The 21,029-nt window shown below is 37.0% G+C and overlaps 1 protein-coding gene across 1 annotated transcript in view; it reads left to right on the top strand.

The window, feature by feature from the left end:
* LOC149529443 (uncharacterized) overlaps positions 1-19,773 on the top strand; it is a 79,427-nt gene extending 59,654 nt beyond the window's left edge. The window contains exon 2 of the mRNA XM_089808885.1: positions 18,000-19,773. Within this exon, the coding sequence (XP_089665011.1) occupies positions 18,000-19,285 (1,286 nt within the window). The 3' untranslated portion in view covers positions 19,286-19,773. The remainder of the gene's footprint in view (positions 1-17,999) is intronic.
* The last annotated feature ends 1,256 nt before the right edge of the window (positions 19,774-21,029 follow it).

Here is a 21,029-nt window from a genome sequence, read left to right as displayed (position 1 = left end):
ACACGCATGAATATACTGAAGGAGATTGCTTTGGAAAAGGACTTAATTAAATTTTTTGGATCTCAATTGCATCACTGCTTCGACATTTACAAATAAGTTTGTTTTACTTTATCACCTCTGGTAATATCCTTCCTTTCTGAGGGTATGCCGCTGCCGCATATATATTTACTCGCTGATATCTTGAAAGATACTGCCAAATACATATTTCGACATCTGCTTTTATTTGCATCCTGATTGCGGTGCTTGGCTATGGACCAGGTGATGGTATCAATTACAAGAATTGGACGCTTGGGCACTGAACCATGACTTCCAAAACATGAAATACCTTACTCTCTGAAACTTCATGGAAGACGCAACTCGACAATCCATACTCTTTCTATCATTTGGTGACATTTTGTACAATCTTATTTCCATAATCTGTTGGCTGGGAACACATACTGGGCAGTAGAAACCTGAACATGTTGTTTGCATATGCTCATTCAATATATAATATTTCCTGCAGCATCAGCGGCTAGGGCAACTTTTCATATATCTGCAACATATACATCATTACATATTTTTGTATATATAAGACTATAGTTTCAGCACATTTGTTTTGATTGAAAACAATATTACCAGGAATTGATTTCTGCTTTCAATATGGTATACTCCATATCTTTAGTATTTGGTTGTCTCATCTGACATTACCAGTTTGAGAGATGTATTTCTCCATGACATTCCCCATTTCAGAATCATTTTGATTAGCCCATCGTCAGGATTATAGATAAGTAGGGTTGCCAAACATTACAAATGTGCCTTCTGATACTTCAAATCTTTTGAATTCATAAGATGTAAAATAAATATATCTGCTGGTAATAGCATTGGATGGATTTAACTAATTTAACGCTTCATTAAAACTTGCTGTGTTTTTCATTCAATGCGATAGTTGCATCTAATAAAGAATTGCCATGTGAGAGCCACTCTTCCCTGTTTACCATTCACAAAAAAAGAGAGGCTAAAACTTAGGCATCCATCAGATGCTACATGGGAAAGTGAATAGACCTTTGTCCGAATTTGAAGTTGCTTGTGGTCAAACAATTTCAAAAGGGGAGAGAACTATTGTAAATTGAATCCTATGCTATAAGATTTGCCTCGGGATTCACATTGGATGACTAACTAATCCTTTTGATTTATTAGTTTCACAAATTATCCTTGGAATTAGAGCTGAGCATCCATCATTGCTAGTGGGAGGTCTGACCTAGGTGGAACATAGAGGATTCACACAGAATCTTCAGTCAGAGCATTAATAGATTTTTGATAATCACAGTAAGGGGAAGTTTGGATATTTCAGAGATTGCTTACAATCACCAAATTGAGTAAGTTATCTGTCTCCTTGTAATATTGTGATACTAGTTCTGGAGATAATATCAAACTAGACAAAGTATTTGTTGGCCGTATTGGACTATGTTTATTATTTGATATATTGCAATATATGAGTGCCCCTACACTAGCATTGAGGAAGGGCAACTGTTGTTGATATTATTTATTGGCTGGTAATTTGTTTATTGTAAATGTATTATTGGGAGTATATAGTTTGGGGTAATAGTTGAATTATGGAATTTAATATTTGTGTCATGATGTTGATGATGTTGAAGTTGGGGGATGGAATATGTCGATGGCAATAATTTCCTCTTAGACGCTTGAGATTCTGACCCAAAGTAAGACTTCCATACTCTAGATGAATTTGGAAGTGACCCGATATCAGGATTTATGACAGAGACAAGAAGAATATTATTGTCTTGAATAGTGTAAGTTGCCAGTTTGGAATCACCGAACCAGAAAATTGCTTATTGGGGGGATATATTTAGACATCCTTTTCCAATCAAAGGCAAATTTGCAGTTAGTTTTATGGCATAGCGTCAGGCTTGTTCCACACAGGTATGACAATTACCAGATTTAGTACTGAACCTTTCTGCAGACTTAGTATTAATATTGGTTAAATCATTGATTTACTTTCATTTACAGGAACCAGCAAGGCATCATTCACTGCAAATAGGGATGTGCTGCTGTGCATTCTATAGTTTCAATCATTCAATATAATTATGACCCAATATTGGGTAGAAGGTGTACAATCCTGTATACAGTAATATATCTGGGACAGCGGAATGCCATTAAATTCATCCCTTTCTCACTTCAGCAGGATAGTAATGACATTCAGCTGCACTATATTACTCACTGTTTCTAAACTGAATTTATTTGTAGCTGTTCTTGTTTATTTGGGTGAATGCGATCTTTCCCAATTCTGTGAGGTCAAAACAAAACACTGCAAAACTTCTGTTTTCTTCAAAATACTGAGTAACGGAACCTGGGATATTTCAAAATGAATGACTTTTTTTATGGTAGAAACGTCAGAGTAAGCAGTGAAGCTGGTGTGAATTGAGCTGCGTATTCCTGGTAATCGTTCTATTTGAGGCCTGCAATGCACAAAGAGATACGACTCCTTTTTTTGGGGCAAAACATCATGAATGCAAATAGAATCCCCATCCTTGTGTTATGTGCTCTTTGTTGCTCCTAAAATACTCACTACAACGTCCAGCCACACACACACACACACACACACATAATCTCAAATTATTCAAATCCATCAATTAATGCTTTTATTGAATGCCCTTGTGTGCTTTAAGGGCACCCTAAGTTCTCTGGGAATGAAGAGGCACCAGCTCGATGAGGTGGCACTTGGCATTTTCAAGTTTGCAAGGCCAGTAGTCATGTTTCTATTTTGGGGCAGAAAACCATAGTGCAAAAGTTCCAGTTATTCAGATCCATCTATTGTGATTGAATTGAATGTCCCTTTGTGCTCTAAGAGCACCCTAAGGTCTTTGGGAATGAAGAGCCATCAACTTGGTGAGGTGGCAATATGCTTTTTCATGTTTGGAAGGCCAAAGTGATGTAAAGCTTCGGAGCCACAATGTTATTTTTGAATGTTCTAAAAAGAATATTGAACCCCACATGGATCATGATGCTGGCTATTCTTGAATTGCTTCAGATACGACTCCCGTATTGATTTAGGTCAGCTATTTCTGTCTTTGGATGAAACAACTTGAGAGTACATATTAGTCATCTTCTGTCAAATGACTTACCCTGAAATTTCAATATCGTCTATGTTAGTTTATCAAGATTTTGAATCCATTGTTTCCCCATGGTATGATATAAAATGCATCTGTATTATTTTGTTTCATTTTTGTACCCTATAATCTATGAAAATAACATTACAGTGCAATACAAAAATACTCAATCTTAAGATTCATCGAAATTTTTAATGTGAGTATAAATGTCTGTGGCCCTGATACACAATGATAACAAGGACTGCAACAAAATAATGATTTTGATTAATATATCTTATGGGCTATATGATTTTCTCTGTGGGAGCCCTTACAATTAGTTCTACACTACTAATTTATATGCTCCAACAAGGACATGGGAGAATGCATAGAATAAATCGTTAGGAGAAATAAGGCGGTATTGAATGAAGTCTATTACTCATGACTGAAAGAAGCACATCAGGATGGGTGGCTTATTTTAAAAGCTAAAACAGGATAGGCAGTTTTGGAAATTGACATCCTGACAACTGAGACTAAATTTTCTAGGGAAATGAAGGATTCATGTGATGGGGCTATATTTTCTTTATTCAAAAGTAAATTTTATTTTTTATATCTTTGATGTGTTTGATCTATAATGTTCTTGTGCCCTTTGTCTCCTCTGCAAATGATGTTCTGTTTGTTGGGAAAAACTTCACCCAATGGTGTTATTGCAGAGGTCGTACGGATTGTAGGTAGCAGTACGGATATGGGGTGGGTACTGTATGGTTACCAAGGAGGTTAGATACTGTATGGTTTGCAGTGTACAGTGAAGCAGTGGAGAGGTCGTATGGTATTGGCCATACAGTGTCAAGGGATGGCCGTACGGTATATAGGAAATGTCATACCATATGCAGGAATGGCTATCCGATAGCCAGAATGGTCGTATGGATGATGTAGGGAGGCCGTACAGGGTTGTATACAGTGAAGGCCATCTGGTGAGAGGAAATGGAGAAAATACAAGGCAGCACGGATGTACGAATGGGTATGGCTAGAGAGAACGATCATTCATGCAGACTTATGGATCCAAATTCATGAAACAACACCAAACAACAAAAGAGAATGAACTCATATAATCCTTCAATTAATATTTGTCGAAAGATGGTGCTTCGAATTGCCAAATTCAAGTGAAGTAATACAAGCGACGAAATAGGGTGAGGGTTGATTCTCATTGAAATCGGAAAACCAAATAGGGAAGGTCTTTCACTTCCGAAATGATGAACAATAGAGGATCCCAACGGGAATTCGCAGTACCAAGAAAATAAATCAAATTTCATACCTAATGACTACCTACAGGCCGTGCTTAAATACCCATCGGGGAAAACTTTCCGAAGTTGTACAAAGATGGCTGATGGCAACACAAACTATGGAAACAAAATAAAATGGGTCTAAGATATATTAAATTAATTGACCTATTAATAATAGTTTGATTAATGATTTATTTTATAATGGGAACATTACAGTCCTCCCATCCCAAATTTTGCTAGTCCTAAGCAAATGCAATGCTAGATGCTGTAGAATGTGCTCGGCCTCCCACGTTGCGTTGTCCAATGGCAAGTGTTCCCAACGTACCAAATATTCCTTCACCATGCAGTTCCGCAGGGTCTTCTCACATAGTTCAATGATCTTGGTTGGCTCCAACATGAGCTTTCCTTCTTCATTGAGCGGTGGAAGGTCTATAGCTACTGTAACGTTTTGTCCCACGACATTCAAGCATGAAACATGAAAAACGTTATGAATACGACTTCGCTCCGAAAGTTCTAGCTCGTAGGTGACTTCACTGATGCGGCGAAGTACACGATATGGGCCATAAAATTGTGGCTTTAGTTTTTCTTTTCCCTTTTCCTTTAATGAGGATTGTCGGTATGGATGGAGCTCGAGATAGACCAAGTCTCCTACTTCGAAACTCTTCTCTATTTAGTGTTTGTCTGCGTACATCTCTTGTTGGTTTTGTGCCCATTGAAAGTTTTCCTTCAGGCATCTTAGGATGTCCAGTCCCTCTTGAAGCCAGTCCTTTACCCTCAGTGTGCAACTGTCACTCATAACTTTGTTGATGAAGGGAAGGGGTTCGTACTTGTATAGAGCTTTAAATGGTGCCATCTCGATGGACATGTGGTATGTGGTATTGTAACAATATTCCTCTAGATCTATCCATTTGAACCACGCCCATTGTTGTGCCGAAACATAGTTCCAAAGGTAACCTTCGAGCCACTTGTTCACAATCTCCGTCTATCTATCTATCTGAGGGTGGTAACTAATAACTAATACTTGGTGACAATTTTGTCCTTGCCAGTCAAAATAGTTCTGTCCAAAAGATACTAATAAATTGTCCATCTTGATCACTGACAATGTTTCGGGGTAATCCGTGTGGATGAAAAACTTCTTTTAAAAATAGATCAGCTACCTGTGCGGCCTGAAAGTCTGAGGGGATGGCAAAGAAATGTGTGTACTTCGTCAGTCTGTCAACCACCACAAAAATACAATCCTTTCTGTTCACCTTGGGAAGTCCAGTAATGAAATCCATTGAGATACTTTCCCGCTTTTGTTCTGGAATTGGCAGAGGTTGCAGTAACTCAACGGATAGAGTATGTTTGGATTTGTTCTACTGGCAGATCACACACTCTCTTACATACTGCAATACATCTCCTTTAAGACCTTTCCATGAAAACCTCTCCCTGAGACATCTAGAAGTTTTGAGGAAGCTTGGGTGTTCTGCCAAGGGTGACTCGTGTACCTCATTTAAGATTTTCTGCTTCAATTTGGATTCCGGCACTAAAAATATCCTATTCTTATAGAAAATGATGTCATCCACCACTTTGTACCAATCATCCTGGGTGTTGCCATTCATTAGCTCACAGACATGTGTTTTTGGAATATTCTACCAACAAATTTTCTTTCCAGTCAACTGAAATCTGGGTCAGTAAGTAGATGGTTGGTTTCTTGGATAAAGCATCTACAACCACATTGTTCTTTCCTTTCACATATTCAATGTCAAAATCAAAAGCCTAAACCTTGCTCACCCACTTTTGTTGCCTTTCATTCAAGTCGCTCCAGAAAATATCTCAAACTATTGTGATCCATACGAACAACAAACTTGGCACCCACTAGATACTGCTGGAACTTGGTTAGTGAATGTATAATGGCCAACATCTCTGTCATAAATGGAATATAGGCGTTCTGTTTGTGTAAGATTCTTACTTTCATAGGCTATGGGGTGTCTATCTTGCATCAATATCGCGCCAATGCCTTCTCTGGATGTGTCACACTCTAGAATGAATGTCGAGTGAAATCAGGTAATGCAAGTATGGGACAAGTGCTCATTGCCTCTTTTAGCTTATCAAAAGTGAGTTGCGCCTTTTCATTCCACTGGAAAGAACCCTTGTTAGATCCATTAACAGTATGCTGAGATGAGAGAATTCTTTAACAAGCCTCTGATAATAACTGCACAGTCCAAAAAATCCTTGCAATTCCGTCGGTGATTTTGTGGGAGGCCAATCAAGGATAGCTTGAATCTTCAACTAATGAACTTGAACTCTATATTTACTGACAACATGCACCAGGCACAATATTTCTATCATATTGAATTCACGCTTGGATCACTTAGCGAACAAGGATTGATCCTTCATGATCCTTAGGACTTCATCCAGATGCTTCAGGTGCTCTTCATATGTCCTACTATAAATAAGAATATCATCAAAAAATACCAGTAAGTACTTGCACAAATGTTTGTTGAAGATGCGATTCATGGATGATTGGAATGTCGCATGTGCATTCGTTAATCCGAACGGCATGACCAGGAACTCATAATGCTTGTAGTGACAACGAAAGGTTGTCTTTTCCATGTCTTCTTCCCTCATGCGGATCTGATGGTCTCTGGAGCAGAGACCTATTTTCGAAAAATAGACTACACCATATAATTCATTCAACAACTCATCTATCCTTGGAATGGGATATCTATTTTTTATTGTTTTCTTGTTTAATGCACGACAGTCCATACATGTGCATCGTCCCACCCTTTTTGATCAATTGCACTGATGACGTGAAAGGGCCAGAATTGGGACAGAGCCATCCTTTCTCTAGCAGTTCCTAAATTGTCTTTTCAATCTCATCTTTGAATTTCTTGGGATGGCGGTAGCGTATGGTTATGACCGGCTTGGTTCCTACTTCCAAATCGATAGTATGTCCAAACCCTCGATGAGGTAGTATGCTAGGCGGAATGTCTATAAATTATTTATCATGATCACTCAAAATATTCTGAAGATCATCATCCTGGGAAGGTGTCTGTTGCCCTTTTATAGGTCTTGTCGAGACAAAACTGTGCGCAGCCCAAGCAACGTCATCATGCTGAAAAATTGCCTTCATCTGATGTGCAAAAACTTCCTTCGGACCCTTATTTGTCATTCTATAGAGAACGACCTTCTTTCCATCGACAACAAAAGTGAAGTCCATCCATTTGAAGCTTCGAGTGTATTCATTGTCTCCATCCATTGTATGCTTAAAATAATCTCCATGTCATCAAGGTCCACTATGAAGAAATGCTTGGTCACTATGTGATTCACCATTGTGATACTTAGCTAAGGAACAAGGTGTGTGCACAGCAGAAGAGTCCCTTCGACAACCTTGACCTAAAATCTTGCGTGCGTCTTCATAGGTAGACCTCTTCGCTTCACTAGAGATGAGTTTATGAAGTTTAGAATGACCCCACTATCAAGTATCACCATAACCTGTTGTCCTTAAAGGGTTCCTCATACATGAAACACCGTGCACCTCGGGCTACTGGCAAGAGCAATAGTTCCTCTGCGTCGTACCAATGCTGCAATTCTTTCCATATGGTTCAAACTAACTATTTTGGTGTCCTCATGGGTTGGTTGCCTTCGGAGGGTATATCTTCCTGTTTGCACTCATCATTAGACACAGCCTCAATGTAGTGGATTTTTCCTTTCCTAAGGCATTTGTGCTCAAGTTCCAATGGTCCCTTGCAGTTGAAACATAGTTTCTTCCTTCGGAGTTGTTGAAACAAGTAGCTTTGGTTTAGACAATAATGCTGATCATATGAGAATATACTCATGTATATATACATGTTATGAATTGAATCTCAATATGTATGTATGCATGAATATAATCTGCATTGTTATTGTAATCACGGCATTCAGTACCGACTATGCTTATAATTCTTATATTTATATTTGAGAATGAACTCAGGAAATGATCGTATTTATTCTAATCATCATTGATTGCTTTAGACTTTGTTAAGTCTTGTTTTGTTATAACTAAATCAAACGGATGTGAACATATCGCCAATTGGGTACTTCAGTGAATGGTCATGTCTCCATTTGGAGACATGCCCATTCACCCAAACACCCAACCACCTTTGTATATAAATGTATGTCGCCCGAATATTGCAAGCATCGAAATTCATTAATGCGGGTAGATCGAAGGCGATACAGACATTGAATTAAATGAACTATTATATCATATTTGCATTGATCTAATATATTTGTGCAGCACATTGGATCCTTTCATTTGTAGTTACTTTATTTGAAGTAAAAATACATACTTCAGCATTAGAAGAAAAATCTGTAAGTAAACTTTACATAGTATCAGAGCTTGGCAAAGGAAAGATCACACTAAGTTTATTGAATGAGATTTTTACTTTAGATAACAAATCCTCTCTCCCTACAAAAATGACAAACACAATGAGATTCGAACATCACCTTGGAAGTGCTGATAACTTCGAGTCCTGGAAACTTCGATTATTGATGTTGTTAAAAAAAACAAATTGGAATCATTTGTAAGAGAGGTCAAAGAGGAACCTAAAGATGATCCTGAGAAATCAGAATGGATCGAGAAAAATGAAAAGGCTATGAAGATAATTGTAGATGCTATTTGAGACCACATAGTACCTATTGTGGTAGAACATACCACAACATAACGTATATTTCAAGCTCTCGAAAATGCATTTATAATCATTAATACAGGGAAAAAACTTGCTTGGCATATGAATAGTGTAAACATGAATAAAGGAGAAACTATAAATGCTTTCTTTATGAGAATCACAGACTCAAGAGATCAATTATCTGCACTTGGTTATGAGATTGAAAATCAAGAAGTTTCCTTAATAGCATTACGACTTCCAAACTCCTGGGAATCCTTTGTACAAGGTATAAGTGCTAGGTCTAAAATCCCTAAATTGGATCGTTTAAGATCAGATTATCTTCTAGAAGAATCGAGATTAATGATTAAGGGAAAACTCAAAAACCCTAGATGAAGATGTTCAAGTTCTTAATACAAATGCTCATAAGAAGGGAAAGAAGAAAAACAGCAAGACGAAAAGAAATTTTCATGGAAAAGGACAATCCAAACAAAAGAAAGACTTGTTCGAAATCCAATGCTTTAGATGTGATTTATATGGACATTATGCAATAAATTGTCTCGATAGATCTAAACCTCAAGCATCGTTTGCAAAATCTGAGAAGTCAAATGAAGGCAATGAATATGAGAAATATGCCTTCTATTGAGCATTATCTAGCCAGATATCAACCAAAAGGAATACATGGATAGTTGACAGTGGGTCTTCTAGACACATCATTGGATATCAAGATAACCTAGAAAGTATGCAAATAGAAATAGATGAAGAAGTTATAATTGGTGATGACTCTGCACGCTTCGTAAAAGGAATTGGGACCTGCACCATAAAATTGAAATTTGGAAATTCTATTCAACTCTCTGGAGTTCTTTATGTACCAGGTATTAAGAGGAATCTAATATCTATATCCGCACTTGAAGATGATGGTTTTAGAATTGCATTCATGGGAGGAAAAGTACTAGCATGGCCTAAAAATTCAACCATTAAAAGGGCTCTAACAATAGGAGTAAGACAAGGACTTTTATATGAGCTATGTGCTAAGACAAACCTTGCACTTGTACATGAGACCTTAGATTCAAATCAAATATGGCATAGAAGACTAGGTCATATTAACTTCCATGCCCTAACATCAATGGTGAAGGTAGTAACTAGAATGCCCAAGTTAAACCATATTCACAATGAATCATGTTAAGGTTATGCCTTAGGGAAAAACACTAAAAGGCCATTTCCTCATAGTTTGAGCAAAACTAAAGAAGTGTTGGAACTAGTACATTTTGATCTATTTGGGCCCATGTCTATACCTTTTATAGGAGGATTCTTGTACTATTTGATATTTGTTGATGATTTTTCAAGGAAGACATGGATATACTTCCTTAAATGCAAAGAATCTGAATAGATTCTCTCTAAGTTTAAAGAATTGAAAACTATCACTAAGAACTCCATCGATAAGAACATTAAAATTCTGAGAATAGATAATGGGAAGGAGTATACTACTGAAATATTTAAAGAGTTCTAAAAACTCATTGGGATTAAGAGGGAGTTCACAATCCCTTAGGGCCCGTTTGGCGAGCGGAATAGGAATACGTATTCCACAAATTTTGAATTCCCTATTTGGATTCACCAAACCAGAATTGGAAGACGAAGTAAAATAGGAATACGTATTCCAATTTTGGCCCAAAAATGGGGTTTTGTAATTCCACCCAAATAGGTGTTATTGGAATACGTATTCCTATTCCACTTTTTTTTTATTTTAGAAAACATAAATTTTTAGGTCCGCAAATTCCCATCAAATATTGGCTGAACCAAATGGAGAATAGAAATATGTAGCCCCATTTTCTATTCCAAAATATGAATTCCTATTTCGCTCGCCAAACGGGCCCTTACAGTCCTCAACAAAATTGGGTTGCTGAAAGGAAGAACAGAACTATTGTAGAAGCTGCTCGGGCTAGATTTTTGATCAAGATTTGAGTATGTCCTTCTGGGCTGAAGCATCCAACACAACAGTCTATATTTAGAATAGATGTCCTCACTCACATTTGGACAATAAGACTCCTAAAGAAGCATTTTCTGGAAAGAAACTTGACATCGGCCACCTAAGGATATTTGGATGTCTTGTGTATGCTCATGTACCTAAGGAGAAAAGGACTAAGTTAGAACCTTCTAGAAGAAAGGGTATTTTCATTGGTTTTAGTAAAACAATAAAAGGGTACAAAGTCTACATACCTGGATAGAAACAAATAGAACTAAGCAGAGATGTCATCTTTAAGGAGGACATTGCTTTCAGAAGAGCCAAAACCTCCAATGAACTAGATACATTTGATGTATCTTCAGAAGAGACTCCTGCTCGTGAGATTCAAAGGGAGTGCCTTGAAGAGACTTCAACTTCAACTGAAATCCTTCCTAAGACTTGAGAAGAGAGTCTTGATCACTCTAAAAGGCCACTTTGGGTAAGATTAATAATACAGGAAGGAGATGGATTCGCAACCCCTTCAAGATCCTTTTGAGAAAGGAAAAGACCTAGAAAATTGACATATAATGCCTTCTTGTGTGAGAGCTCGAATCCTGAACCTTCTAGTACTTCTGAAGCACTTAAAACTTCAAGCTTGGAAAGATGCCATGATGGAAGAATACCAGTCTATACTAAAAAATGATGTTTGGGACATAGTTTTGAGACCTAAGGAAAAAAATTGTGTCTTCAAAATGGCTCTTCAAGTTTAAGTATGTTGTAGATGGCGTCATTAAAAAACATAAAGCTCGTTCTGTGACTAGAGGTTTTTCTCAAAAAGAAGGGATCGACTTTGAAGAAACTTTTGCACCAGTTGCCAGGTACACCTCTGTTAGGGCTGTAATAGCCATTGTAGCCGCCAAAGGTTGGAAAATCCATCAAATGGATGTAAAAACTGCTTTTTTTAGTGGGAAAATCAAGGAAGAAGTATACTTGGAGCAACCCGAAGGGTTTGTGACACATGATGTTGCCTCTTATATATTAAAATTAAAGAAGGCTTTGTATGGACTTAAACAGGCTCCCCAAGCCTGGTATGAAAGGATTGACAAATACCTTTTAAGTCTTGGATTCACCAAGAATGTGGCTGATCCAAATCTCTACTTCAAGGTAACTAAAGGTGATATGCTAATCCTAATTCTTTATGTTGATGATCTTTTGATTACAGGGGAAGAACATCTCATTAATTAGTGTAAGAAAGATTTGGCTTCTGATTTCGAAATGAAGGATTTAGGAATTCTTCATTACTTTCTTGGTTTGGAAGTATGTCTAAAGTCTGGTAATATCTTTCTACATCAAAAGAAGTATACTATTGATATTTTGAAAAGATTTGGAATGTAGGACTATCGTCCTATGTCTACACCTATGGAAACCAACCTTCACAAGCTAAAGGAAGCAAGTGTTGAATCCAGACTAGTTGATCCCACCTTATATAGACTGATAATTGGGTCCTTGATGTATCTTGTAAATACTCGACCTAATATCTGCTATGTAGTGAATATTATGTCATTTCATGTGTGAACCTCGTGAGATTCATCTTGTTGCTTTGAAGTGTATATTGAGGTATCTTCAAGGTACTATTGGGTATGAACTTAAATATGAGAATACCAGCTTCGAGTTACATGGATATACTGATTTCGATTGGGCTGGAAGTGTAAAAGACTGGAAAAGCACATCAGGATGCTGCTTTAGTTTAGGATCAGCCATGATTTCTTAGATCTGCAGAAAGCAAGCTTTTGTTGCTCAAAGTTCTATTGAGGTAGAGTATATTGAAGTAGCTATGGGAGTTAGAGAAGCAGTATGGCTTCGGAAGTTGCTTTCTAACTTGTTTGGTGAACCTATGAAACCTACCACAATTCACTGTGATAATCAAAGTCGCATCAAGTTATTTGTGAAACTGGTATTTCATGATAGATCTAAGCATATAAAAATTCCTTACCACTATTAAGATAATATCTTATACTTTCTATAATAGTCAACTACTTGTCTGTAGTCCGTCTTTCAGTCTAGATAGGAATGTTTCCTATCCTGTCTCTTTTGTTTTCAGTCCAGATAGGAATGTTTCCTATCCTGTCTCTATTTGTTTCTAATTCCGTCTTCAGTCTACGTCCTTGTAATTCTTTATAAGGAACACATTTGTTCCTCTTTTAATCAATCAATCATCCGGAATCTGTTAATCTGCCAACTCTTCTTGAATCTTGTAACATGGTATTAGAGCCATGATAAGGAATTTTTCGAAAAATTTATAATTTCTTTTGAAATTATCTGCACACCACGACAGTCGTCTCTTTTTTGCAGCCTCCTGGTCTGCAAAATCTGTGCCTATATCCTTGGGAAAGCTCGCAATTTTTTTCTGCAAATCGCGTCCAAATCACACGCGTTTGAAGCAACTCGCGTCCATATTTTTTCCAGCTCATTTGACAGCAAAATCGCGATTGTAGGGTCAAGGATTAGTTCGTTTTGTTTGCATTCTTCATCATTTGCGCTCTCCCTGGAAAGAAATCTGCCATTTTTATCAAGAAATCTGAAGTTTTTTCAAGCCTTTTTCAGCCAGGGCCTTTTTTTCGAAACCCTAATTTTTGGGGTCGAAAAAATATTTTGTTTGCAGATTCTTGGTGGGTTTTTCGAGAGCTCAACTGGGTTATCGTCCGTTTTTTCTAGGTGCCTCGATTTTTGTGCCAGTGGATCCAAAAAACGACAAAAGATTCCTTCTGGGTTTTTCGAGCTCTCTTCTGGGTCATTCTCTGATTCTTCTGGGTCTTTCGTATTTTTGCCTCGAAGAACGTGCCTTCACAGATTTTCACAGTTTTTCATTGAAAAACGTGCCATGGCATCTCTGACAAATATTTTGCTCGAACATAATTCCAAATTCAATGGTCGCAATTATGGAACTTGGAAGCAGCGCATTATCACAATCTTCGAATATCGAAACACCGATCAACTTGTTCTGGGTGTTAAGCAGCGTTTGACTTCTCCGAGTCTTGATCAAGACGAAGCTGCATTTTTTCACCTTCTGAATTTGTTTCTGTTTTTATGGATTTGTTGATTTTCTCCTCAAAAATCATTTCAAGTTGTCTGTAATACGCAAGGTTGTGTGAGATTCTGGGTTTTACCGTTTTTTCCACAAAAACGAAGTTTTGTAAATGCAACTTATTTTGAGTCATAGCACTCTTCTGGCAAAGCTTCTTGGTTTCAACATTCTGTAGATCCAGGGAGGGTCTCAATTATCCCAGAATGTTCCGACATCCGTACGTTGACCATTAAGGGAGGGTATTAAGATAATATCTTATACTTTCTATAATAGTCAACTACTTGTCTGTAGTCCGTCTTTCAGTCTAGATAGGAATGTTTCCTATCCTGTCTCTTTTGTTTTCAGTCCAGATAGGAATGTTTCCTATCCTGTCTCTAGTTTTGTTTCTAATTCCGTCTTCAGTCTACATTGTTTCTTTTAGAAACAATGTCCTTGTAATTCTTTATAAGGAACACATTTTTTCCTTTGTTAATCAATCAATCATCCGGAAATCCGTTAATCTGCCAACTCTTCTTGAATCTTGTAACAACCACTACGTAAGATACATGGTGGAAAGAAGACCTATTCAGTTAGAATATATTAATACAAATGATCAAACAACTGACATTCTCACCAAGGCTCTCCCGAAAGTGAAAGTTGATCATTTCAGAAAGGAACTTGGCTTGATTGAAATGTAAGTTTATGAGATTGAGTCTCAACTTTGTAAATTTGTATTATTTAAATAAAGATGTTTAAAGTGTAAACTCTTTTGTCACATGTGCGACTCTATGACTCATGGGCTTACCCTATGTTCAATATTAAAAGGAGACAAATCTTTTATATTGAAATGTTGACTCTAATAATATAAGGTGACGACTTTAAATTATTAGATTACTATTATGATGAAAATATCGCGTGACTTGATATTCTTGAAAATGATAATAGTAAAAGGCATGTTGATGGATATCATGTGACTTGATATCTATTGAAGATCAATATATTTAACTCATGATGGATATTATGTGACTTAATATCTATGGATATGCCATGATCCTTTATGGAGGATATCATGAGGCTTGATATTTATGTACACACAAAATTGAAAGAATATCATGAGACTTGATTTTCTTAAAATATCTGGAGGATATTACTTCTTATAATGAGAAGAGTTCATATGCACTTTGTCTTCCCCAGCTAAGAGGGAGTGTTGAAACAAGTAGCTTTGGTTCAGACAATAGCGCTGATCAAATGAGAATATACTCATGTATATATACATGTCGATATGAATTCACTATCGATATGTATGTATGCATTAATATAACTTGCATTGTTATTGTGATCGCAACATTCAGTACCGACTGCACATACAATTCTTCTATTTATATCTGAGAATGAACTTAGCAAATGATCATATTTATTCTAATCATCATCGATTGCTTTAGACTTGTTAAGTCTTGTAATCATTAGTTTTGTTATAACTAAATCAAATGGGTGTGAACATACCACCGATCGAGTGCTTCAGTGAATGGTCATACCTAACCACCTTTGTATATAAATGTATGCTGCCTGAATATTTCAAGCATCGAAATTGATTAATGCGGGCAGATCAGAGGCAATACAAACATTGAATTAAAGGAACTGTTATATCATATTTGCATTGATCTAATATATATTGTGTAGCACATTGGATCCTTTCATTTGCAGTTACTATACCTAAAATAAAAATACAAACTTCAGCATCAAAAGAAAAATCTGTAAGTAAACTTTGCAGGAGCTCCTGTTTGGTAGCTTCGTCCAATGATGGCTTTCTCAGTGGAGGTTTGTTATCTTTGTCCGTTGGAAACACCGGCGGTTTGGAATGAGTAACTTCGTGAAGATGATGCTGATGACGATGTCATACTCCTCGCCTTTTGAATGGCCTCCGACAAGGTGGCAGGATTGAACCCTTTTACCCAACCCTTTAGTGGTTCTGTCAGTCAGTCCATGAAAAGCACTATCCGTCTAATTTTCAGAAATGTCTGTGACCAAAACAAAGAGTATTTGAAATTCCGCAATGTATTGGTCAACCAATCCAATTTGCCTCAATTGTGCCAAATCTTTGAAATTGAGTTCTAGATCTTTATTGTTGAATCGATCTATCAATCTCTCAGTGAATTCCGCATAGGTATTTATTTGATCATGCCCTAGTGTGATAGTGCCATGATACCACCATTCATGCGCAACTTCTTCCAACTATAATGCCGCAAATTTAATGGCTTCTTTTTTTGGCATAGGGTTAAGCTGGAAGTAAGTGCCAACCTTCACTACCCGTGCTTGCGCAGATATGAAGCCGGATCGGTCAAATGGAGGCAAATTTACTTTACTCAACATCCTTCTGAGGTCTTCGTTAAAATATCCTTGGTTTCCGCCTCCTGAATATCTCATCCTTAGATCTGTGTAATCTTCATAGGATATATCTTCCTCCAAATTTGCATTCCACCAGTCTTCTCTCAATTGTTCTTGCATTTGTTCAAAGTTCTATTGCTTCCCTCCGTGTGGTGCCTTCGTTCGTGGGGCAAAGACAACATGGAAGGTCATGAGCATGTTGGATGAGGGTTTGCTTTACCTGACACCGAGTCTGCACTGTGACCATTTTATTCACTGGACATTTTATTGTTTGCCAACTTCTTGAGAGTTTCTTCCATGAGATGTTGAGTATCATTGATCTGTGCTTGATTCTTCACAAGTTCTCGTAGTAGTGCCACGAGTCCAGTAGTTGTGGGTTCCGGTTCTGCAACCATTCTATCAACGGAATGGGCTCTTCTTCTCTTTCGGCTACACACTCTCATTCACTATACACAGGCTGGTAGGATTGAAGCTCTGATACCATTGTAATGTTCTTGTTCCCTTAGTCTCCTCTGGAAATGATCCTCTTCTATCCGTTGGGAAAAACTTCGCCCGATGGTGTTATTGAAGAGGCTGTACGGATTGCAGGTAGCAGTACGGATATGGGGTGGGTATTGTATGGTTACCAAGGAGGTTAGATGCCATACAATTTGTAGTGTACGGTGAAGCAAGGGAGAGGTCGTATGGTATTGGCCGTACAGTGTCAAGGGATGGTCGTACGATATCTAGGAAATGTTGTACGATATGGCCAGAATGGCCGTACGGTATGTAGAATGGCCGTACGGTATGTAGAATGGCCATACGGATGATGTATGGAGGCAGTACAGGGTTGTATATAGTGAAGGTTGTACAATGAGAGGAAATGGAGAAAATACAAGGCAGTACGGATGTATGGATGGGTATGGCTAGAGAGAACAATCATTCATGCAGGCTTATAGATCCGAATTCATGAAACAACACCAAACAACAAAAGAGAATGAACACGTATAATCCTTCAATTAATATTTTTTGAAAGATGGTGCTCCAAATTGCCAAAATCGAGCAAAGTAATACAGGCAACGAAATAGGATGAGGGTTGATTCCCACTAAAACCAGAAAACCAAATAGGGAAGGTCTTTCACTTCCAAAATGGCGAACAACAGAGAATCCCAATGGCAATTCATAGTACAAATAAAATAAATCAAATTTCATACCTAATGACTACCTACAAGCCATGCTTAATACCTGTTGGGGAAAAAGTTCTGAGGGACGGCAACACAAACTACGGAAACAAAACAAAAATGGGTCTGAGATATATTAAATCAATCGGCCCATTAACAATAGTTTGATTAATGATTTATTTTGTAACGGGAACATGACATGATCCTTGATTCTATTTTCTTGCAATTGGCACATAAACAATGTACTTCACTTTGTTTGAACATGGTTGTAGTTGTGTTCTTTCAATCATTCTCATTGTGGTGAAGTTTTATTTTGCTGGCTATTTAAGAATGTGATGAATCACAATATTGTTTATGTTTTGAATCCATCCTAATTAATATCTTGTTTAAATTTTATCGTTTCAAAGCAGCTTCTTAGGTGTTTGACTAACTCACTGATTATATAACTTATCTTTTGCAGCTTCTCCAGGTTTAGATTTAGTGAAAAAAGGTGATTCATTGTGCTCATTGCATGCTACATACATGCTTTCAAAGAATCCACTGTTAATCTGCACTAAGCCACTCTATGCTGTTGATAGGCAGTGTTCTTTTCTGGCTTTCACATTGCAAAGTGACAAAAGGAAAACTGAAAATCATATAGTGCGGGCAAGGACACAAGAAGATGATGACATGGGGGATGATGACATGGAGGATGATGACATGGAAGATGCTTTGGAATATCTAGAGACAGACTTTCTGACAAGCTTTCCAGATGTCTCCAATGGGAGACCAAAGATACAAGAGAAAATGAGTCATAAACATATCAAAGCTGATGCAGTTAGTGAAAGTGAAGTAGTGACTTCTTGCTTGAAATCAGAATCAAAGCCTAAAGAAGATAATCATGATAATGGTCGGACTGTCCAAATGTCAGATGCAAAAGCTAAATCGGCACTTGATAGAATTTTGACAATATTACGACAGAACAGGTCCAGAAATTCTGATGATCGTAGTAGAGATGCAGTTTCAAAAGTAAAATCTTCAAATGGTAATCCATCCTACAATATATCTTATTCACAAGATTCAATTGGTAAGCCACCTTACAATACATCTTATGCACAAGGTTCAAATGGTAAGCTGCCTTCCAAGACATCTTATGTACAAGGTTCAAATGGTAAGCTGCCTTACAAGACATCTTATGTACAAGGTTCAAATGGTAAGCTGCCTTACAAGACATCTTATGCAAAATCCATGGCAAGACAGAGAAACTCAAAGCCCAAAGATTCTGATCACCTAAATGATAAGGGTTCAGTTGATGCTATATTGGAAGTATTGCAGAAGTCTCCACCACAAAAACATGAAGAGAAGAAGACATCTCCCTATACTGTACCAGTAATCAGGCAGCAGGAACAGGTAGCTACGATAGGTTTCCAGCCAGAGAACAGTGGGTTTGCAGATGATTCTCTTAATGTAGGACATGACAATGAGAAGCAACTTAAATCAGCTGTGCAACATGATGCTTCACATGTGATTGATACTTCAAGTATTACTGCCGTCAAGGTTGGAGAGAATGAATCTCTTATGAATGACAATGCATTACAAATTGACTCATCCGATATTCAGCAGGTGGATCCAAGCACCCTGACAGTAAAAGAGTTGTGGAAGGTTGCTAAAGCAAACGGGTTGACAGGATTTTACAAATTGAAAAAGGTTGAACTTTTGGAATTATTAAAGAACCAGAAAGTTGACACTATCTCTACGTACAAGTAAGTCAGCAATTTGGGAGTTTTTTTATGAACTGTAGTGCACAACTTTCCTATTTCCTAATTAAATGAAAGGGATCCAAGTATTCTCAAACTATCAGATATGAAGATTATTGTGTAATCATGTGCATTGAAGAAGTTTTATGAAGGTATAAGGATGAACTTTAGAAATTAGTAGAGAAGGGCACAAACTGATCGATTGCCATATACTTATCAGTCAACAAAGTTTGTTTAAAAGCATTACAAGATATGACTAAGCTCCAGATCAGCTTATCTAGAGGATTTGTCCTTCCATGATAAAATTTCATTTCTTTCAGAATATTCTTCAAATTTCTGTTTGTTTCCAATTTGTGGTAGTTTGATGCTGTGTAGTGTATAGTTTTTCTTATGATATCCGTAAAATATTGGACGAACAAAGAATTTGAAATTGGCTTCTTTTGAATGGGAGACCTAAATACTCGTTTTGATCAAAATATATTTTTTGATTCCTGTGAACCATTTGTTGACTAGGTCTGATTATCTTGTGGGTTTTTTCTGCTTCGGATAAAATGATCTCCTGTATCAAAATGTTTTTCAATTTGGTATTTGGTTACTATCATAGAATGTCAGTCTGATGATTTGAATTATTATAATTAATAAAATATTAGGCCGTCCCAGAATTTAATGAATTCCTTTTTTAAATGGGGAGGCTGAAGTAGTAACACATTTATAAAAACCACGATTTCTATGAAACAGTGTCCAATATTAGGGAATTTTTAGAGCTTTAATGCTTTCTTGATGCACTTGTGCAGTTTAGTTGCAAAGTAATTTTTCTATTGGTAACAAACTTAGGGCATCCTAATTGTTTAATCCAGGAAAACATTTATTATAATTTATCATGAATTCCTTGAAAAATCTTTTATTGCTTCCTCCGATAACTCATGAGAACTCAAATTTATCATATCAATGTGTTTGTGCTTGTTTTTTGATCATTTATTTCAACCAATACCACACAATTTAAATAAAAAAGGTGCACTTTTTTGGTGAGAAATTGCAATTATTTCATACTTAATCTGAATTTTCTGATAAAAAAATCTAGGGTTAGGATTTTCCTGTGGTATTTTCTGATTTGAATTAGGCCAAATTCTAGCCCTAGCTCAATATTTTACCATTTTCCCCTAGAATTTATCATGATAAATTGAACAAATATTTGACCACCTGTTTTTTCATCCATTAAATTAAAAATTGTTAAAGAAAACAAGCTGTGTCAATAGCTTCTATACTACTTCAAGGTTAGAACAATTTTAGTCGATGTAAATTAGAGGGTGAACATTTACAACTTGAGCATAGCTTATATTTTCGAATGGACAAGTTACAATTTTAATTTTTCAACATCATATTACTCGGATTTTGTCGCAGTGTCAGTTGCATCAGGTTTGTGTATCCAACATCCACTTTCTTTCATGTATCCAACAAAGGAGATGATAATAATATGAATACGATCAATTGCAAGAATGAAGTCACAAAATCTAATATGGCTAGACTTTAACAACTTCAACTTCCTTGGCCATGCTTGACTTTGATGGTGAAGTATAGCTCCATTGGAGCATGTGGACCTTGTCCTTGTCCTCCTCCACCTCGTCCTCCTCCTCCTTCCTCTTCTTCATCTCCTCCTCCTTTCTTCTTCCCCTTCTTCTTCTCCTTCTCCTTCTTCTTCTTCTTTTTCTCCTTCTCCTTCTCCTTCTTCTTTTTCTCCTTCTCTTACAACTAAA

Source organism: Cupressus sempervirens, chromosome 11 (genome assembly GCF_028749045.1).
Source record: "Cupressus sempervirens isolate cs-2001-9-10 chromosome 11, ASM2874904v1, whole genome shotgun sequence".
Taxonomy (NCBI): domain Eukaryota; kingdom Viridiplantae; phylum Streptophyta; class Pinopsida; order Cupressales; family Cupressaceae; genus Cupressus; species Cupressus sempervirens.
The sequence above is the reverse complement of the archived record's forward strand: the minus strand, read 5'-3'. Positions and strand labels throughout refer to the sequence as shown.